At 46.4% G+C, this 21,149-nt stretch overlaps 1 protein-coding gene across 1 annotated transcript in view; it reads right to left on the bottom strand.

The window, feature by feature from the left end:
- Positions 1-21,149, bottom strand: part of DNAH3 (dynein axonemal heavy chain 3) — a 660,573-nt gene that overhangs the window by 13,311 nt on the left and 626,113 nt on the right. The window contains exon 60 of the mRNA XM_078665068.1: positions 10,598-10,735. Coding sequence (XP_078521194.1) covers positions 10,598-10,735 — 138 coding nt within the window. The remainder of the gene's footprint in view (positions 1-10,597; positions 10,736-21,149) is intronic.

Genomic DNA, 21,149 nt, shown 5'->3' with positions numbered 1-21,149 from the left:
GACAAGTCAATGAGATAGTCTCAGCCACAACATATATTCTCAGGACAACAAGGAAAATCTTACCTCTTCTGCCGGAAGACAGCCAGTGCACAGTGGTCATAGCATTAATTATGTTGTGACTAAACTATTGCAATAGTCTATACTTGAATATGCAGGAGCGCTTTATGCAAAAGTTACAGATGTTGCAAAATGCGGCAGCCAGATTGCTTACTGGAACCCCAAAATTTGCACCGATTTCTAGTGCAATCAAAAAACTCCATTGGCTGCCCGTTAGAAAACGTGTACACTTTAAAACCCTCTGCTTATTTTTCCGAGCTCTTCAAGGTACAGGCCCGGCTCACTTGAAACAACAATTCCAGTGGTATGTGCCCAAAGATGCCTACGCTCCTCAGGAGTGAAATTAGTAATGGTACCACCTATAACAAGCATTGCAAATGCAATAGGTCTCGCATTAGAAAAGTTGGAGTTATTGGTCTTGTAAATGACATATTTTATTTATTTGTTGGTTTTCAAAATTGCTAAATTGATGGCTTTGTCATTTACAATGCCAATAGTTATAACTTTCGCGAATGTGACACCTATAGCATTTGGAATGCAACATGTTTTGTATTTACGTGACTTAGATGGCAGCTCTGGTCGTTAGGCCACATCTCTAGAGAGCAGGAGAGTGCAGCAGGGGAGAGAAGCACAGCAATGCAATAGGTCTCGCATTAGGAAAGTTTGAGCTATTGGTATTGTAAAGGACACATTTTTTATTTATGTGCTTGTTTTGAAAATAGCGAAATTAATAGCTTTGTTATTTACAATGCCAATAGTTTTATCTTTCGCAAATGTGACACCTATTGTAACACAATATGTGTTGTGAGGGTGAGTGAGGGTGAGGGTGAGGGGTTGAGGGTGAGGGGTTGAGGGTGAGGGGTTGAGGGTGAGTGAGGGTGAGGGGTTGAGGGTGAGTGAGGGTGAGGGTGAGGGTGATGGGTTGAGGGTGAGGGGTTGAGGGTGAGTGAGGGTGAGGGTGAGTGAGGGTGAGGGTGAGGGGTTGAGGGTGAGTGAGGGTGAGGGGTTGAGGGTGAATGAGGGTGAGGGTGAGTGAGGGTGAGGGGTTGAGGGTGAGTGAGGGTGAGGGTGAGGGTGAGGGGTTGAGGGTGAGTGAGGGTGAGGGTGAGTGAGGGTGAGGGTGAGTGAGGGTGAGGGTGAGGGGTTGAGGGTGAGTGAGGGTGAGTGAGAGTGAGGGTGAGTGAGGGGTTGAGGGTGAGGGGTTGAGGGTGAGTGAGGGTGAGGGTGAGGGGTTGAGGGTGAGGGGTTGAGGGTGAGTGAGGGTGAGGGAGGGTGAGGGTGAGTGAGGGTGAGTGAGGGGTTGAGGGTGAGTGAGGGTGAGGGTGAGGGTGAGTGAGGGTGAGGGTGAGTGAGGGTGAGGGTGAGTGAGGGTGAGTGAGGGTGAGGGTGAGTGAGGGTGAGGGTGAGTGAGGGTGAGGGTGAGTGAGGGTGAGTGAGGGTGAGTGAGGGTGAGGGTGAGGGTGAGTGAGGGTGAGTGAGGGTGAGGGGTTGAGGGTGGGTGAGGGTGAGTGAGGGTGAGGGTGAGTGAGGGTGAGGGGTTGAGGGTGAGTGAGGGTGAGGGGTTGAGGGTGAGTGAGGGTGAGGGTGAGTGAGGGTGAGGGGTTGAGGGTGAGTGAGGGTGAGGGTGAGTGAGGGTGAGGGGTTGAGGGTGAGTGAGGGTGAGGGGTTGAGGGTGAGTGAGGGTGAGGGTGAGTGAGGGTGAGGGGTTGAGGGTGAGTGAGGGTGAGGGTGAGTGAGGGGTTGAGGGTGAGTGAGGGTGAGGGTGAGGGAGGGTGAGTGAGGGTGAGGGTGAGGGGTTGAGGGTGAGTGAGGGTGAGTGAGAGTGAGGGTGAGTGAGGGGTTGAGGGTGAGTGAGGGGTTGAGGGTGAGGGGTTGAGGGTGAGTGAGGGTGAGGGTGAGGGGTTGAGGGTGAGTGAGGGTGAGGGGTTGAGGGTGAGTGAGTGTGAGGGTGAGGGTGGGTGAGGGTGAGGGGGTGAGGGGTTGAGGGTGAGTGAGGGTGAGGGTGAGTGAGGGTGAGGGTGAGTGAGGGTGAGGGTGAGTGAGGGTGAGGGTGAGTGAGGGTGAGTGAGGGTGAGTGAGGGTGAGGGTGAGTGAGGGTGAGTGAGAGTGAGGGTGAGTGAGGGTGAGGGTGAGTGAGGGTGAGTGAGGGTGAGTGAGGGTGAGGGGTTGAGGGTGAGTGAGGGTGAGGGGTTGAGGGTGAGTGAGGGTGAGGGTGAGTGAGGGTGAGGGGTTGAGGGTGAGTGAGGGTGAAGGGTTGAGGGTGAGTGAGGGTGAGGGGTTGAGGGTGAGTGAGGGTGAGGGGTTGAGGGTGAGTGAGGGTGAGGGTGAGTGAGGGTGAGTGAGGGTGAGGGTGAGTGAGGGTGAGGGTGAGGGGTTGAGGGTGAGTGAGAGTGAGGGTGAGGGAGGGGTTGAGGGTGAGTGAGGGTGAGGGTGGATGTGGTGGTGGATGTGGTGGTGGATGCGGTGGTGGTGGATGTGGAGGTGGTGGTGGATGTGGTGGTGGATGTGGTGGATGTGGGGTGATTGCGGCTTGCAAGCTTATTCCGCTCACGTTATGCAGTTTCAAACATGATTGCCACTATTACTCTCAAATTCACTTGGCAGCAAACTGGTGTACTAATTAAAAGAAAGTCGTATTCAGCGTTATGGCCGGTACTTTATTCCAGCAAAGTACACACCAATGAGCTAGTAAAGCTAAAAACACACCACATGGCACAATTGCTGGCTGAGCGAGCAGAAGTAAGCCAAACAGCTTTCCCGTAGCTAAGGAGAGCTGAGCTCTTTTTGTAGCAGCACGCATAAGAAAAGTCCCGTATTTTCACCAAAACACTCTCTGATAATGATCAGCCGAATTCAGAAGGCTTCCTGCCCTCATATATTCCCAAGAGAGCAGTAATCTTATAAGGAAATGCTGTCATCACACCTAAAGCTACGGATGAGGAGAGCTTGCTGGAAGACATTCAATTAATGAAAAAAAAAAAAAAAAAGGAGACACGGCCGGCCGGCCGTGAACTGAAAGCACGGCCGGCCGGCCGTGAAAAAGCCTTTGATGCCGCAGGGGGTAATTAGGTGAGGAGAATGGCTGGGCTGAGGCACAGCGCCAAGCCTTTGATGCAGCAGGGGGCGGAGCGGGAAGAGCTGCTGGCGGCACTAAGCTGACGATTTGATGCTGTGCACGCGCATTTTCACTAATTGCGCTTGCGCATTGAGTTAAAAGTGCACATGCACTTCATCAAATCGCCAGTGAATCGCCAGTGTAGGTAAGCTTTGTTTAAGCCCCCATAGTCTCGCTCTGCTCAATGCGCATGCGCATTGACAGGCGAGACCTAAAAACAGTTAGATGGGGAGGCAGAAGTTTTTACGCTGGTGCTGCAAAGGCTTGGAATGGGCTCTCCTTCCGTATGAGAAACTCTAATGATTTACTGGCCTTTAGGAAGGCGCTGAAAACATGGGTGTTCTGAACGACATTCTGGCAGCAATCTGTGAAATTTGGGAGGACTGCAGCAAGCACCAGGACACCTTAGGGTAACCGTTGCGCTGTATACGTTTTCCTAACATAACATAGCATAACATAATTCTCTCTATAGTGTATACTCAATCCAATCGCAGATGCTTCACTGCCCTCCCACTTCCTGGTTCTGTGGAGTGGTCTCTTTTTAACATTTAAGGAGTCAAACTATGCTCTTCAAACCTTGGAGCCTATATTTACTGCCTTTCTGAATCATATCACCTTCTAGTACACTAAAGTGAAATGGACAGACTAGGGTAATGCTCCAAAGTAGCACAGGCTGAAACACAGATGAGCATGCACCCAGGGTCAGAGAGCAGTTCTGATCCTCTTCATAAGAGAAATTGCCCATCCAAATTGCTGAAATGCTTTGCAAAACACAACTGCTTTCCACAGGAGATCAGTCTACTTACTTGAATGACCTGCCTGCCATGCATTGAGGGTGCCTGCTCAAACTGGCTGCTGGGTGGCAAGCATCCATGTTGTCTAGCAACCCACTTGCACCCTTAAACCTAGCTAAGCCGAAGGGGAAGAGCATACTTGTGTGCGCAAACATATCCCTGTAGATCTCTCAACATTCCTACTAAACAAGGGACTTGGTATCTAAAGCTAAAGGCATAATCAAATGTCAAAGAGAAGGGGATGCACACTGCTGGGATACTCCACTATTTTTCTACAATACCCTATTCAAACAGATGCACACAGAACACATAGTTTTCCAAGCCAGTTATTTGAATGTAAAAAAATTGCTGAGTCCATTTAATCAGAAGTTAGTTAATAATTTTTGAACAAAGGTATGTGCCTTTATTGCTGTCATCATCAGTTTATATTCTTTTTGGTGGTCGTTGCTTCAGCTTTTATTGCACGTCCAAATAACATTCTATATTTTCTTCGTAATGAAACGTCTTTTATCATTATAAAGTTCGTGCGAGGCAGGAATATTTGAAACTCGTGTTCCAAGTTCTCTCACAATGGTTAGAATTTGTAAAACAGACTCCACTGAGGACCAATGCATCAAGCAAAAAATGCCTTGCAAAAATAGCGAATCGCTAAAATAGACTGTTAGCGAACGCAAAACAACACTTTCCAATGCAGGAACCCAAATACCGAAAAAACCAACAAAATCGCAAAAATAAGGACTCGCAAAATTTGCAAGAACCAATAACCCGTATCCTTAATAGCAAGTCACACAACAGCCACCGCAAATAGCGATTAGCAAATAAAGAATCGCAATGCAATGCATGTAAACTCGCAATTAGCGATTTCCTGAAAAATCGCAAATTAGCAAGTGTAGAATAAGGGAAATCACAATCAGGTGGTAAAGTTAAAAGAATAATGTGCACAGGTGCTAACAATCAGAAACGCTTTAAGACTGACTCAGAAGGCCCCTGAAGCCTTTCACAATGGCAGCCCTCTACGTGATGGCGAGGAGGATGAGGATCCATGCAGCAACCCAGCGCAGAAGGAGAATACAGAAAAGGATTTTCCGCGGCGTGCACATCATATTGCTGGGACAAACAGAGGATGAAATCTATGATAAGTACAGGCTGAACGGTGCAATGATCATGCACCTAATTGCAGAATTTGAACCCCTAATGCAGGGGCAGACCCATAGGACTCATGCTATCCCCACACATGTACAGGTCCTATGTTGCCTGCACCTACTTGCCTCAGGCAGTTTCCAGGGGGTAGTAGCTGTAGCTGGAGGGGTATCACAAAGCTCACTTTCCCGCTTCTTCAAAACCTTCCTTGACGCCATGATGACAAGGATCCACACCTACATCACCTTCCCCACAACCCCACAGGATTTAAATAGGACAAAACACCAGGTAGCACAATTTCCTCATGTGATCGGCTGCATAGACTGTACGCATGTCCCTATCTGTCCCCCAGCAGCTAATGAATACATCTTCAGGAACAGGAAATCCTATCACTCAAACAATGTGCAAGTAGTATGCAATGCAAAGCATATTATAACGGACATCATGGCACAGTTCCTGGCAGCACCCATTACTCCTATATATTCCGACACAGTGGCATCCACACGCGTCTGCTCAGGGGTGAATTTGGCGAAGGACATCTATTTGGCACATACATATACCTATTCGCAACATTAATCAAACAAATGGAAATGCATAACTGTGGCTAACCCTTTGCTTTCCACCCTGTAGGTGACAGCGCATACACCGTGCGGAACTACATTTTGACACCATACCTCAACCCAGCCACACCACATGAGCAGGGGAAACATACTTTACAACGCAACTTTTACCACGCAGTGCTATTACAACGCAGGTTTTACAACGAAAACCATTACAACGCATTGCGCTGGGGGGCGCTCTAGGATAGGGAATAGATTTAATTTACTATCCAACACCTTCCCTAGTGTCCACGGGGACTGGAGTTGGACTAGTAAATTAAACTATTCACTATCCAGCACCCCAAAGCGCTATGCGTTGTAATGGTATGCGTTGTAAAAACTGCGTTGTAACAGCATGCGTGGTAAAAGCATGCGTTGTAATGTCATACATCCCATGAGCAGAGATACAATGCTGCAGACATCAGCACACAGAATGTGATTGAGCACACGTTTGGAATTCTGAAAAGTCGCTTTTGCATTCTGCAGAAAACTGGTGGAGAGTTGCAGTACCGTCCAGAGACCTGTTACCGGATTGTGGCTGCATGTGGCATGTTGCACAATATTGCCACCAGAAGCATACACATTGAGATGTCTGACAGTGAGTCCGATGGGGACAACCAACCACCTGCACAACACCGACAAGCGCATGTGGCGAACTCAGCAGAAGGGCAAAGGAGACGTGCACACATTACCCAACATTATTTCTGAGGTAAGCAATAATGAGACATAACCCCTAAATGGCAAACACAAAAGTATTTATTAACATGAGCCCATGTATCAATGTGTAGCCACACAGAGATTTGTGCAAATTATAACTGTGATTGCATTGAGGTATAAAGTTAAATGAACAATTCCACACACTGTATAGCAATCATTAGAATGGTATTGACCATGGTTACATCACTATGGCCAAACAAAGGAGGACATTCCCGGCTTGCGCCTCCTGCCACGCACCCCCAGGCGCCTTTCGCCTGCCTCAGCAACATCACCCTGCTGTGTATTGGAGGTTGTTGTGCTGCGCGAACTACACCTCCTGGCATTGGTCACTGGCACCAACAGGCTGCTAAGGCTGGATGCTTCCTCACTCCCATCCTCCCCTGTCAAGTTGATGCCACCAATAGTCCCGGCCTGAATATATTCCACAGCAGTGGTCACTAGTCCTAGGGCCCTGGAAAACTCCCCACAGTAATGGCCCATATCGATTTGCATGGCCACAGAGCGACGCGCCAGCAGCGCAGTGGTGTTGCAGAGCTTGTTATTGGCCCTTGTACAGGCTTATATGCGCATCATGCTCTGTCGATGCCTTCTCCTCTTTGTGCTTTGTCCAGCAAGCAACGCCGGGAAGAGCTCCTGTAGGCTTGAGTTTGTCTGCCTATTCCCCTCAACAACCGCTGTGGTCAGCTCGCGCACACTGTCTGTCATTAAGCTGATGTTCTTTGCAAGTTTGGAAATCTGTAGGTGTATTGAGCCCATATGTCTTTCCTGCAGGCACTGAATTGTCACCTCCACCAGGTCCTCCAGGGCTGTGTTGTTGGGTACAGTTGATGTGCCTCCTCCTGTGCCACTTGCCTCCTTCAGCCTTTCAGGAATGCGCTCCTTGGCACGGCTCCGCAGGTCATACCACTGCTTTTTTAGGTCATCAATGTGCGGTGTGGGTCACCCACAGCATTCACTTTGGTCTTTATGCGCACCCATATCCTTCTTTTTTCAGCCTCTGGAACTTTGAGAGACATTTTGCCAAAGAGCTTGTCATGGCTCTTGCAGACCTCCTCAATGAGATTTTCTAGTTTTCTCTCAATAAATTTCATCTTCCTCTTTCTGGGCGTGGCACTATCCCCTGATGCTGTTTTGTCCATCCTGGGGCACAGAGAGTTGCCGGAGGCAGACTTGGGTGTGTTTCAGCTCAGCTCCAGTCCTCTTCCTCCTCCTCTGACCTCCTCTGGGCCCTGAATGAAGCATGGGCTGGATGACTTCCTGGTTGTGATGTCATCAGCATGCTTCCAATGTGACAAGCTAAAAGCAAAATCGCAAATAGTACTTTTTCGTTTTAGCGCGTCGCATTTGGAATCTCACAAATCATTTTAGCGATTTTTTGTGAATCTTTTTTTTTCCGCTAACGGCTTCATGCATTGCGAATAGCGATTTCTAGATTGTGATTCCTTATTTTTCGCAATTTAGGAATCGCTATTTTTGAGTTTGATGCATGTGCCTGCAAGTCTCAAAATGTCACTAAAGGGCGCAATTGGGCCTAAGTGAAACCACACCCTGTAGGCTGAAAATACCAAAGATTCGCTCCAAAGTTTGAACTGTAGGTGAAAATATAAAGAAAGAGGACTGACCTTAAGCAGGATAGATGAAACACCCAAAATCTACATGCCCTCTATAGAATGCATGGTTGATACTTCCTGGGAAGTCTGAAAGAGCAGGTGTGGTCTCTTCCAAACTAGCTGGGACCAGTAGAAGGTCACATTCTGAGACATGCAGGGATGGGCAAAGGCAACACACCAAAGCTCTGTTGAGCATGCCCTCAGAAGCCAAGGAAAACATAGTCTGAGGGTGTTCTAAAAGATGAAGTTTTCCTCCGCACTCCTGCCTGGGGCCTCCAGACTGGAACTAGTCTCTGCATAGATTAAAAATGCAAAAAATTACGAAATAATTGTGACCGCACACAAGCCTTGAATGGATACAAGTTTAAAGGGTTGCAAAATAAAGAATAACCCGTGAGGACGTCAGCAGTAAGAAAAGGAACACTTGGAAATGGTCACTGACATCAATGTCAGTGAGCTCCAGAAAGAACAATTCAAAATGTAGAAGCCATCTTAAAAAACATCCAACATTCCAAAATCAACATGACGCATGATGCACACGTACTATTTACATTTTCCGGTTTCTGCCATAGTTTCCTCAGTAATGCATTGCAGATTGTCACAAGGTGCTCTTACAAGGTAGTTGACCAATTTCCTCGAATGCTACAAAATATCTAAATAAATAAACACTAAAGATGTATGATCATATATAAGATTCAGAAGAATAAAATAATTCTATTGAGGAAGCGACCAAGTGAAGTACTTGGTCCACTTGGAAAGCTTAATAATTGACTAACCAAGACAAGTGCAGGGGGAAAAATTAAACGTGCACTTATTTTCTCTTTAAAAGAGAAGCTGTTGCTTTACATTGAGATTGATAATTGATTTATCTTTCTGGACTGTTTGGAGCTAGTCTGCCCGTTTTCCCAAAGATAAGGTGGGGTCTCACCGGAATCAGTCAGTAATGCGCTTGTGAAGAAATAGGATTTACCTACTGAGTGAATTCACCCAATTCACCAGGTGGATTCACCTCTTATAACGAGCCCCTTCTGGGCCGCATACTTTTCCTTGGACCTAGATTGTCATAGTTGATACAGGTCCATAGCCAGGCGCCTCCATCACCCACCACCTCTCTAGTCCTGATGAAGACCCACGTTTGAGGTATTCAGTGGTCCCTGCCATTGTGTCGAGTCGTAACGTCAACGCCCCTTTAACCAAGCAGAGACAAAGATTTTAGATTCTACATTTGGGCAATTGTTATTTAAGAGCTGGACCCACAATCGTTTGGAGTCAATGCGATATATCTAGATGTCGGACAGGCGTAGGCGTATTTGAATAAATAAACTGACCAGAATAATTCCTTTCTTTCCTTCTTACCTACACACTCACGAGCACCTTCTTCAAGCAACTTTTTCGCATCTTTGAACTCGATGGTAGCTGGAGCATTTGATTTCTACTTTTAAGTATTTATGCAAGACATTGATGAATTACTGTGTTCTATACCAATTTCAACTGAGATTTAAAGAAAATTTAAAAGTGATTATATGTTGTTGTGTCTCATTATTTACTTTCAAAGCATTTGTTGCAATTAAGCAATTCTTCCCTCATCTGTGTTAATTTATGTTTTCTCCTACACTGTGTATAAAAGTGATCGAATCACCTTTTGTTGTTGGTGTGTTTGCCTCCCCGATTGGCCCACTTTTAGCCCAGCAGCCTGGAATATATAAGTCGTAAGGGTTATGTAAAGTTTGTCGAGGACAACATTGCAAACTGTTCTTCTACTGTGAAGTTCCATCTATTCTGGCTTTAATAGTATTAGTTTTGAATCCACCTTGTGATATTCGGAATTATTTATATTGGTGAACACAAAATGAGTAAACAAATGCGAAAATTATGTAGTATAACTCTAGAAAACTAAAGAGATTCTGGTTTGCTCTGTATTTTATCCTGTGCTTTTTGAGAAAAAAACATGGTTATAATGTGACATAGTAAACTCTCAGTACATTGCGGACACCCTGACACGCTTTGCTCACAGTTTTGCCCATCGTCTAGCCAGATACGGCGAAGATGTTTGTTTTTCTCATATATTTGTGGTCATTCCTCTCCAGTAACTGATTATAGTCAGGGTCACACTGGGATAGAAAATAGGCCCGGGCACCAAAATAAAAGCGGCCCTCATTGGCGCATCAGATAGATAAAAAAGTGGTCTATGTAAACAAATCGGGGCAGTTTTCAACTTGTAAAAACACGCTGGGTTTAGGTGTTTTGCAAGGTACGGGAGACTGGATGCATTTGTGTCTATTGCAGGCAATGTGTATGGTAATATCAGGGAAATCAACAGTAAAAACCGGCCTAACAGGCCATAAAATAGGCTCGCAAACAGGCAAAACACCAGCCCAAGACACTGATATGTCAGCCCTTTGGGGACTGCCCTCTCACCCAATATACCAGTCTAACCCTGCCTATAGTTTAGCAGATGTATATCATATTCCCTATTTTTAGGACTTCAGCCCTCCTTTAAAAAAAAAAAAAGAAAAAGATAATGAAATTCACCAAAGTTCTCTTAGCCATAAAAACAGATCTTACCTCAAACTCAAATCCAATGTGATCGATCGGAATAGTGTATTTTCTAGCAAAGTTCTGTGAAACACCTGTCAAGAACGACTGCGTAAAGTAGAATCCTGAAACCCAAAACACTATCGGGGGTCCGTTGTCTATCCAATCCTGAGTTAAATAAAATAGTATATTAATACATATTACTTTTAAGAGAACACAGAAATATCTAAGTATACACACTTTTATTCCATAGACTTACAACGCCTTGCAAAAGTTATAATTTTAACCAAAATAACTAGAGTTTGTTTCCAGTGAATGTTATCTGGAAGACAGTGAGCAATACAAGACTACATGGCAGCCAACGAGGTAAGATTCTTGCTTTCAAAAGGTAAAGCTCACAGGATAAAGTTTGTGTTGTCCTTATACACTAGCCAGCTTGGTTATGTTCCCCTTTGTATGAGCAGTTCACTTTATTTTCTGATCAAAGCTGGTATTATCTCCTATGAGAGATTACTTTTGCAGGCGCGAAGAATGTGATAACATGTGTATCTTATGGGCCCATACAAATCATGCATACAATGCACCAATCACGGGTACTCATTTAGAAATCTAGTGCATTCTGCAAGTTGTAGTCTTGGTTTGCTTTATTTACTGAATTGCCCTAAAGTTCCTGATTGCAATGATTTGTAGAAGGAAACACTCGAACTAGCCATATAGCAACTTTAACTTTCACAACTTTGATAATTGGGGAGCTATATATGACAGTATTGCAACTGAGTTCTGTATTGTTCTTTTATCAGGGTATTACTTTTTATTGTATTTACCTATTTATATGTCCTTTTCAATTAATAAAGATATTAGAACAAAATAAACAAAAAACTTTGGTAATTGAAAAATTATGCTAATAGTTACAGATGTCTTAAAATCTTAGTCAGTAGACTGATGAGTTATCCCTAAAGATCTGACAAGGCTTAGATGCTAGAGCTACCACTCAGGCTACTTAAAATTTACAAGTTCAGATAGGAGATACATGCTTAAATGTAATTGTAATTCATTTATATAGTGCTTACTACCCCTGACGAGGAGTTAAAGAGCTTTTTCAGCGAGTAGTATGCTTCTCCGGAACCCTAAAAGGTTTAACATTTTCTGACGATACACAGTTTTCCCCAATTACCAATGTTTAATTTTTAGTAAATAAACTCATTTCCATATAATCTTGTCATGTTCTTCAAAATAACTTTTGAATCCCTTTCTGTTTATACAAGATAGTGGTTCAGCACTCAATTTCCAAATTAGTTAAATGTACATGTTTAGTAAATCCAAAAGCTTATGCGCGAAATACCAGGGAGATATTTTATTTAAGTACTCACATGAACTACTGCCCACAAAATACCTGGGGTAGGTAAGATACAGTTATAGTATGGCAAGCTGTGTGCGGAGTCGACGACCTCGGAGGCGCCGTACCGATCCAAGGTGTAAAAGGCGTCGGCATAAACAACATAAAAGGTGCCGGAGCGTAAGCTTGAGGGACGCCCAAGTTATAAGACAATGGACCCATGGGACCAGCCGGTACACCAGTGGGGTACATTGCTCTCGCATAAACGCCAAACATAGCATTAAGGAAATGCGAGGGATCCTGTCCAGGACCAGGAAAGGGAGGGTACGAACCCATCGGCTGCTCCGAAGGAGGCTGCTCCGGCATCGGTTCATCTTGGCCCTCTTGATTCTCGGGGTCTTCCACCGGAGTCAGAGCCCGAGGAATCTCCCCATCTCCTTCATGCTCCAAAGAATGGCGCGACTCCGGATCGGTTCTTGCTCCGGAACTGGGGAACCTTCACGAGATTGCAAAGGAGAAGGAGACAAAAAGTCTTTGTGATGTTTTCGAGACTTCCTCTTCGAATCCGAAGACTCTTTACCAGAGTGATGTCTTGAGCTATGCTTCCTCCTCTTATGCTTTTTCTTCAAGGAGCCCGAACCATGACCCGAAGCCGACTTCGATCCGGACCTCGACCTCTCTCTGGACCTCGACCTCACTCTGGATCCCGACCTCGAAGCCGATCTGGACCTCGACTTCGACCGCGACTTCTGCTTCGACCTCGAACGTCTAGACGTCGAGCTCGAAGACCTTCCAGCCTCTCTTCCTTTCACCTTCGCAAGCAAAAGCTTAGCCTCCCGCTCTCATAAAGCCTTAGGGTTCATCTTGAAGCAGGATCGACAGTTCTTTACATCATGGTCCGATCCAAGACACCACAAACAATCGCCATGCGGGTCGGTAATAGACATCATTCGGGCACACAATCCGCACTGCTTGAACCCCGTCTTCCTCGACGACATCCTCGACGAAGAAAAGACACTCGACAGAGAAACAGTAACACAAAATAGCAACAAGTTACTATCTGAATCACAGACGCGGAAAAAAGGGAACTGACGTCATCATCACACCGACGTGGGTCTAATAAGGAGTCGGTGGCGTCAGACGGAGTCGCGCGCGATGCCGTGCTCCTATGACGTCGTCCACGCCGGCATGCTACAAAGAATTTTCCGAACGTTGCTGACGCAAGGGGGATATTCACAAGGTGAGGAATCCACAAGGCAGATGTATCTATCAGAAATAGCCTGTAAGTCCACCACCAATGATAAACAGAAAATAAAAACAATGGAATACAAACAGGAGCAGCCAAGGCAAAGTTCAGTACAGGTAAACAACCCCCCACACCCCTAACAGCCAGGATAACCAGCCAGAGTCACAGGGAAGGAGGAAATTAAGATTCAGGGCTCCATTTATGTAAAGAGGTACATCGCAGGGGAAAACCAGTGATGCATCACTTTACATAGAGTTTTCCTTGCGACACCATGGAAGCCGAAGCCTGGAAGCGTTGAAAGTCCCTGGGACCAGGAGGCCTCACTGGGCCTGTGTCTGAGACCTGGAGTGGGAGGCATAGGTGCGGTGGATGTGCTGAGGCCTGACGGTGGAGGCGGGCTGTGTTGGGACCAAGCCTTTGGGCCGTGGCGGTAGAAATTGAAGCATCGGCGATCGCCCATACCTGGTGGTGAAGTCTGGCAGGTAGCATGAAGACACGTTGCTGACCTATGTGAGAAGACTGCCTGGCGCCTCTTGGAGCTGTGATCGGTAGAGGCGCTCCTGCGCATCAACGTAGGGAGGTCTACATAGCATAACACACGCCACCACTTCGCCGGGGTGCATGGAGGATATTACTAATGGTGGGCAGTGCCTCTCTGCACCACGGGCCGAAGGATATGGTGCTGCCTGGACCCTGTGTTGGGGGAGGCCCATGAGCTGCACCAAACTTGTGTGGGTGGTGCACTGCAACTTCATGCCTAAGGGGGGCCTGTTGCATCACCTGCTTCATGAGGTTACCCAGCGTACTAGGCCGCAACTGCTGTACCCAGGCTTGTGAAATCCCACTTGGCTGAGGCTCCTGCTGGCTGAAGTCACAGATTCGGAGTATGCGCAGCGGATTGAGCAACAGTGTTGATGTCCAGGTGAGAAGAAGGTGGAACGGGGAGCTTAGGAGACCTGGGGGTTGTGTTGGGCCCAGGCCTAGCACTGGTTATAAGGTTTTCTAAGGCATAGGTTAGCTAGGCCTCTGCATTGCTCGCTTTAGTCTTGTTTATACTGTTTAAATACAACCAGTATTGATTTGTTAGAATAATTGTTTGTAGGCATCACCATTTCTTGCCTCCCCTATCCTGATGAGGCCCGAATGAATGGGCCTAAACGCGACGACCCGACAACATGTAGGAGTTTGGCAGATTTGGATTAATGCTTAAAAGATTATTGTGTACACGTTCCTTAAACTAAGTGGAGGGTGGATGTATCCCCTCGTATGTGTACTTGACTACCTCTTTCTGTTATGGATTGCCTTTTTTGAATTATGTTTCTGTTGCATCCGTATGTAAATATAACGGGCAAGAAAGATTGGTTTTTTATATATGTATGTATTTTTGTATATTTGTTTTTATGTGTCTTGTGGTAAAAACTAGATAAAATATATGTTTTTGACAACCATTTTTGGAGTTGGTATTGGACTGATAACAAAAGAAATAAGAGTTGTAGAGATTTAGGACTCATGGATAGGGACTGATATAATTTTCCCTTATATAATTATTGGTGTATCTGTTCCTCTGCATCACTATTCATTTCCGGAGTATATTTCTTGCCTGGATGCAGTAGGATTACCAGGGCAAACCCCATTTTGCGGAAGATGTAGCACTGGTGGGTGGCGCACACTGTGCCCTGAGCAACCCTTGGCTGCGGAGGATGCACATTGCAGAGGACACAGCACAAGACTGGTGGGGGTCTCCACTAACTGGCTCAAGTTGCTGAGATCGGCCATTGTTGGCAGCGGGTGTCAGGGGCACAGGAGCAGGTTCAGGCCCATGCCCTTGGCTTTGCAGCTTGAACCGCCAATACTCACTAGGGAACTGGGGAACAAAATCTGGTCGCCACTGTTATCAGACGAGGCAGGCAGGTGGTGCTGCCTTTCCTCGCCCCCTGGTAGTGAGCTCTTGGGTGTATGGGGGACTATCCCTTAGTGGACTTGCTCTTCCCACAGAGCAACACAGTCTGGTAGCTGCTGCTGCTATCCCCATGTGCTGCTGCTGGTTCCTTTGACCCGGAGGTAAGTTGTTCAAGGCCTTCTCCCCCGCAGACTCCTGTCTACGCCTCATTGTTGGTGGTCCAGTGGTAGAGCGTCACTGCTCTGCTGCTTGACTGCCCTCCTGTCCCTCGTTTCTGCTGTTCCTGTCCCTCTTTCTGCTCTTCTCCATTGCTCTCTACCTTTTGCTTTGTTTTATTTTATTTTATTTCTTTGGCTTTGTCTTTCCTGTGCTTTTGTACAGTTCCATTTTCCCTCTCCTCTCCCTCGTTGACACTGCGACACCCCGCTGCCCTGCCGCTCCAGTGTCCTTTCCTGCATTTCCAGTTGTCCAGTCCCCCCGCAGCACTACTTAATGACTGCCACTGTGCATCCATACGCAGCGGACATGCCACTGGTGTGCTGAATGCGTTCCAAAGGCAAGCTTGACTGTGTCGTCCGCGCATGGACGGGCCCAGTGCCAGAGACCCTGCCTCCCGGACACTCCAGCGCTATGGCACCAGCACCCTCCTTGCCCTCAACCCTGGACACCACACCGCCTGCTATCTAGCATCACCGAAGAATACCCTTGCACCCTTCACCTGCTGAAACTGCAAACGCACCTTATGCCATATCAACATATCAGCGCCTCTTGCCCCCAGCTGAACAACAGCGCACCCAACCAGCTCAACTGCATCTTCCTCAATTTGTGGCCCCCTCCACAAACACAGTGTCAGAATTAGTGACAATGCGCTAGAGTCAAGATAGATAATAAATATCTCCGGGAGCGATAAGTAAGATGAACAGGGACATGTAAGTAAAAATAACGTTTGTTATTTATTTTATGAAGTAATGCAAGAAAAAATTCAGGTGCTCACATAGGAAAGTGACAACAAGCATGATGTGCTAAGTGGGGGTGACTTTAAAATATAAACATCGCATTGACAACACATAGGAGAACTTCTTAAGAATAAATTACACAAAGTGTACAGAGTTCTTGTTGTAGGGGGGTCAACAACGTTTACATCTCAGCTATTCAAGATCATCTTCAGGACATAGCAATTGTGAGCAAGCTGAATCTATAAAAGATATTACATATGTTATAGTAGGGTCCCTGGTAAATCATTTATATTAAGTAAATACTTAAAATAGTGAATTGGTGCTCCTAGTGAAAAATTATTTGAGGTGGAGCCTCTTATTATTAAATGCATGTATGAATTTACTGTCAATCCTATTAAAAATAGTGAGACAAGGTTGTCTGAGAAAAAAATAAATGTATACATTTACACCACCTTAAGGTGCTGCCAACCTGGATCAGAAACATGAGTTGTAGACATAATAGATTATGTCACAGGTTATAGCCAATGTAGTAAAAGCCAAAGGTAAGGTGTCATCCACGTGAAACAGTTGAAGCGTAAGAGATTAATGATAGACAGGCGCATGACAAAAAATGGTTCACTTATTGGGGTCCCCTTGTTTTCCTTACTACCCCTCCACAAACACACCCCGAAATATGGGCCTTGCTCAACGCCAATTCTTCAGACATCGCCTTCTTCACAGAAACCTAGATAAACCTCTGCTCCGGACTGGACATCACCATCTCAGACGGCTACAACGTCACCCGCAAGGACCACCCCAACCGCCCAGGAGGAGGCATTGCCAAGGTCTACAAAAGCGCACAGTGATTGAACATGCACTTTAATGACCCAACGGCAACCATGGAACACCTGCACTTCTAGATCCAGCACAAGCCCAATACCACCCTCAGCAGGCACCCTCGTCTACAGGCCCATGACCCCTTATTCACCGATGCCCTCGTAGACCTCATTGCACCCCAGGCTCTCCCATCCACCAACTACATTCTACTCGGACACCTCAACTTCCACCTGGACAACCCCAGTGACCAGGACACCACCACCCTACTGGAGAACCTCAACAACATCAGGCTCAAGAAGCTAGTCACTGCTCCGACCCACATAGCCAGACACACGCTCGACCCTGTCTTCTCCGCCAGCAGGAACCTCAGCTACAGCCCCACCACCGAACTATCCTGGACGACCATCATTGTATACAACACATCTTCACCACGCCCACCGTACACCACCGCCATCAGCGCCCCCCGTCCCAGCTGTGACGGGGGGTGCTGATGGCGGTGGAAGGCCACAGAAGAACTTCTTGTCAACTCCCTCAGCTCCACCACTTTGCCAATGTTTACAAACGCCGACACCACAGAGCGCAACCTCCACGAATGAATCTCCAACTGTGCCTACACCCTGGCACCCCTCAATTGAAAACCAGGCAAACAACCCTCCAAGAAGGACAACTGGTTCCCTCCCGCCCTCCACTAGTACAGCCCCTCCTGCCGACATCTTGAGAAGAGATGGAGTCACAACATCAAACAACTCTGCAACACAGTCACCCTTGCACCATGGCGCAATGGTGCCGCCTGCATTGGTGCATGCAGCCATTGTGCATCAACGTAGGGGAAAAATACAGTGAGGCTTATTCATGAGCCCCTTCCATCAGTTTAAATCCGCTGGTGTGCCATTTTCTTGACAAACTTACAGCATGAATTTTGCACCACGTAGCGCCATATTTACAAAGTGACATATCTAGGCATATGAGTGACCTTTTGATGCCCTGTGTCACATTATACCTGCATCAGGTCTGATGTATGCAGGGTGGGCGGTCCCATGCAACAAAGCCTTGTAGGAGTGGTGCAGTGAAATCTCTCAGATTTCACTGCAACACTACTAGGACGCCACTGTGTCAAAACGTTAAGCCTGTCTCATGGCAGGCATAAGGGTGACGCAGTGCAATAGGGATAGGCTGGCTTATTGCATTGCTGGAGTTGCGTCATGCTTGCGACACAACTGCAGCAATGCATGACTTTAGTGCTGACAGACACGTCAGGATTTCAGACATATCTGTCATTGTATGCGACATGTAGCGCCATACAGTAAATCCATGGTGTCGCAAGGAAGGCGCAGTGAAAAGTACAGCAACACTGTTTTGTCGCAGCAATGCAACACTTTTCATGAATGAGGCCCAGGTATGCGCCCTATCTTATTGATAAGGCGCATTTCTGACCTTTTGTGTTGGCGCAGGGCAGCACAGAAATATTCCTTGCAGCGCTTTCCAGCACCAAACATCTTATTTGTCGACCCAAGTGTTTACACCAATTTTAAGGCCAGCTATTTTTTGGCCTTAAAAAACTGCCTCTAACTGGACTTAGTGGCAGCTTTGGGGGGTTATCGACATATGGGAATATCATTGTAAATATCGCGAAGTGTGGTTAGCAGCAGTGTTTACAAGGGAACGCCTACCTTGCATCTCATTTTCGTTAAGTCCTGCAGGCAGAAGTGGCGGTCTTGAAAATTCACGTTTATGCTGGAAAGGTTCCACTCACTGCAGTTAGCAGAAACTTGTAAATAAGGCGATAAAAAAAGCTGCTGTAACATCAAAAAATTGATGCTACAGAAGTGTTAGGTTCTTGTATATATGCCCCTCAGTCTGTAGTGAGTGTTAATGGCTGTCAGAGCTGAAGAGTGTGTCAACAGACAAGCTGCTGACGTGGAGGCCGGAGCTGCCCAGAATGAATCAGTCATGAGCGTGAAAAGTAAACCAAAGCCAGAGTCTGGGAGACAGAAGGTGATGTCTAAACTTAAAAAGAAGTTGCGTTTTAGAAATTGATTTTCGTTTCCACACAAAGGTATGTCCCGCCACTGGACAGATATGTAAAGGCCATGGAAAGGAGAACCATTTTGTGACAGCTTGAAACAGTGAAGAAGATTGTTGTGCCATGTAGATGTTTACTCAGAAAAGCATGCTCATTTGACACTGGTCGCATGTGAAGTCAGGCAAAAAAAATGTGAGATGCAAAAGCACCAAAGTCACTCAAATGTTGTCCGAAGATTACACTGAAAACAAGCATTGGAAATGCAATAGGTCTCGCAGCATTAGAGTTAGTGCATTTAGAATTGTTTATGGGTTTTTTGTTGTAAATCTTTTGCATTTTTATTTTTTTTTGCCAATGCTAAAGAATTACAAATCAAAAAAGCAATAAACAATTGTAAAAGCTGTAACTAAAAATCCTACGAGACCTATTGCACTGTGTGAGGGTGAGGTGTTGAGGGTGAGTGAGGGTGGGGGTGAGTGAGGAGTTGAGTGTGAGTGAGGTGTTGAGGGTGAGTGAGGTGTTGAGGGTGAGTGAGAGTGAGAGTGAGTGAGGGTGAGGGTGAGGGAGGGTTATTGCGAGTTAGGATGAGGGGTTGAGGGTGGGTGATGGTGAGGGTGAGGTGTTGAGGGTGAGTGAGGATGAGTGAGGGTGAGTGAGGAGTTGAGGGTGAGTGAGGGTGAGTGAGGGTGAGTGAGGGTGAGTGAGGGTGACTGAGTGTGAGTGAGTGTGAGTGAGGGTGAGTGAGGGTGAGTGAGAGTGAGTGAGGGTGAGGTGTTGAGGGTGAGTTGTTGAGGTTGAGGTTTTGAAGGTGAGGTGTTGAGGGTGAGGTGTTGAGGGTGAGGTGTTGAGGGTGAGGTGTTGAGGGTGATTGAGTGTGAGTTAGTGAGGGTGAGGTGTTGAGTGTTAGTGATGGTGAGGTGTTGAGGGTGAGTGAGGGTGAGGGTGAGTGAGGGGGAGGGGGAGGCGTTGAGGATGAGTGAGGTGTTTAGGGTGAAGTGTTGAGGGTGTGGGTGAGGAATTGAGGGTGAGGGAGGGTGAGTGTGGGTGAATTGTTGAGGGTGAGTGATTGAGGGTGAGGTGTTGAGGCTGATGTTTTGTGGGTGAGTGAGGGTGAGATGTTGATGGTGAGTGAAGGTGAGGTGTTGGGTGAGGCGTTGAGGGTCAGTGAAGTTGAGGGTGGTTGAGTGAGGATGAGTGAGAATGAGGGTGAGTGAGGAGTTGAGGGTGAGTGAGGGTGAGGTGTTGAGGGTGAGTGAGGGTGAGTGAGTGTGTGATGTTGAGGGTGATTGAGGATGAGTGAGAGTGAGGGTGAGTGAGGATTTGAGGGTGAGGCGTTGAGGGTGAGGCGTTGCTGGTGAGTGAGGGTGAGAGTGATTGAGTGTGAGTGAGTGTCAGTGAGGGTGAGGTAGCGTCTTACTGATTGCCCGTGAAAAGCCCAATTATCTTCTTATATGTGAAAAAGAATGAAATGCGATAGGTACATTTTACAAAAAATATTTTGAGCTTATGTGTTGTATTTATTGTTATTAAATAGCACTCGCTCGGTAGGGAGGCTACTTCAGAGCTGATAAAAACAGAATTATACATTTAATAAACTGTCATTGTTCGTCCTGTGTGTTTAAGCGTAGTTGAGACATTGACAGCACGAGTCTGAAATATAAATGAAAACAACGCAGCAGGACCCGGCGCCTTTTCATCCCTAAAAGTATTTACCATTTGAGGAAGGACAAGGCGCGAACCCGAAATGCATCGAGGGGTGTGATGTACAAGTTGTCTATCTAGAATGTGAACGATTGTCCGATAAAGTATTTCAATCAATCATGCAATAGAAATATAGAAAATTATTTTCAGCTAAGAAAAGACAAATGCACCAGTTTACGTTGGGATGACTGAATGCCAGCCACGGATACAAGAAAAGTTATCAGGGATTCCAGGCTGCAATCGCGTAGAGTGTTAGGGGGTGTGAGGGGGGGAGGATGAGTGAAGTTATTTGCGTAAGAGAGTGTGTGAGTGTGTTAGTGTGAGGGTGAGTAAGTGTGTGTGAGGCTGAAGGTGTGTGATGGTGTATGAGGGAGATGTTGTTTTAGCGTTACTGAGCGGGTGTGAAAGAGTGTGATAGTTTTGTTGTGTGAGGGTGATGTTAAGAGTGTGTGTATATGTTAATAATAATTAAGTAATGTGTTGTTTGTAACAAAAGGTGTCACATGTCCCCTTTGTATTACTTCTGTCTTATGTGTATATTAGTATGTAATTTTAAATGTGGCTGGAGGTGGCATTGGAAATGCAATAGGTCTCGCAGCATTAG

This window comes from Lissotriton helveticus, chromosome 10, assembly GCF_964261635.1.
Source record: "Lissotriton helveticus chromosome 10, aLisHel1.1, whole genome shotgun sequence".
Lineage (NCBI taxonomy): Eukaryota > Metazoa > Chordata > Amphibia > Caudata > Salamandridae > Lissotriton > Lissotriton helveticus.
This window is presented reverse-complemented; position numbering and strand designations above follow the sequence as displayed.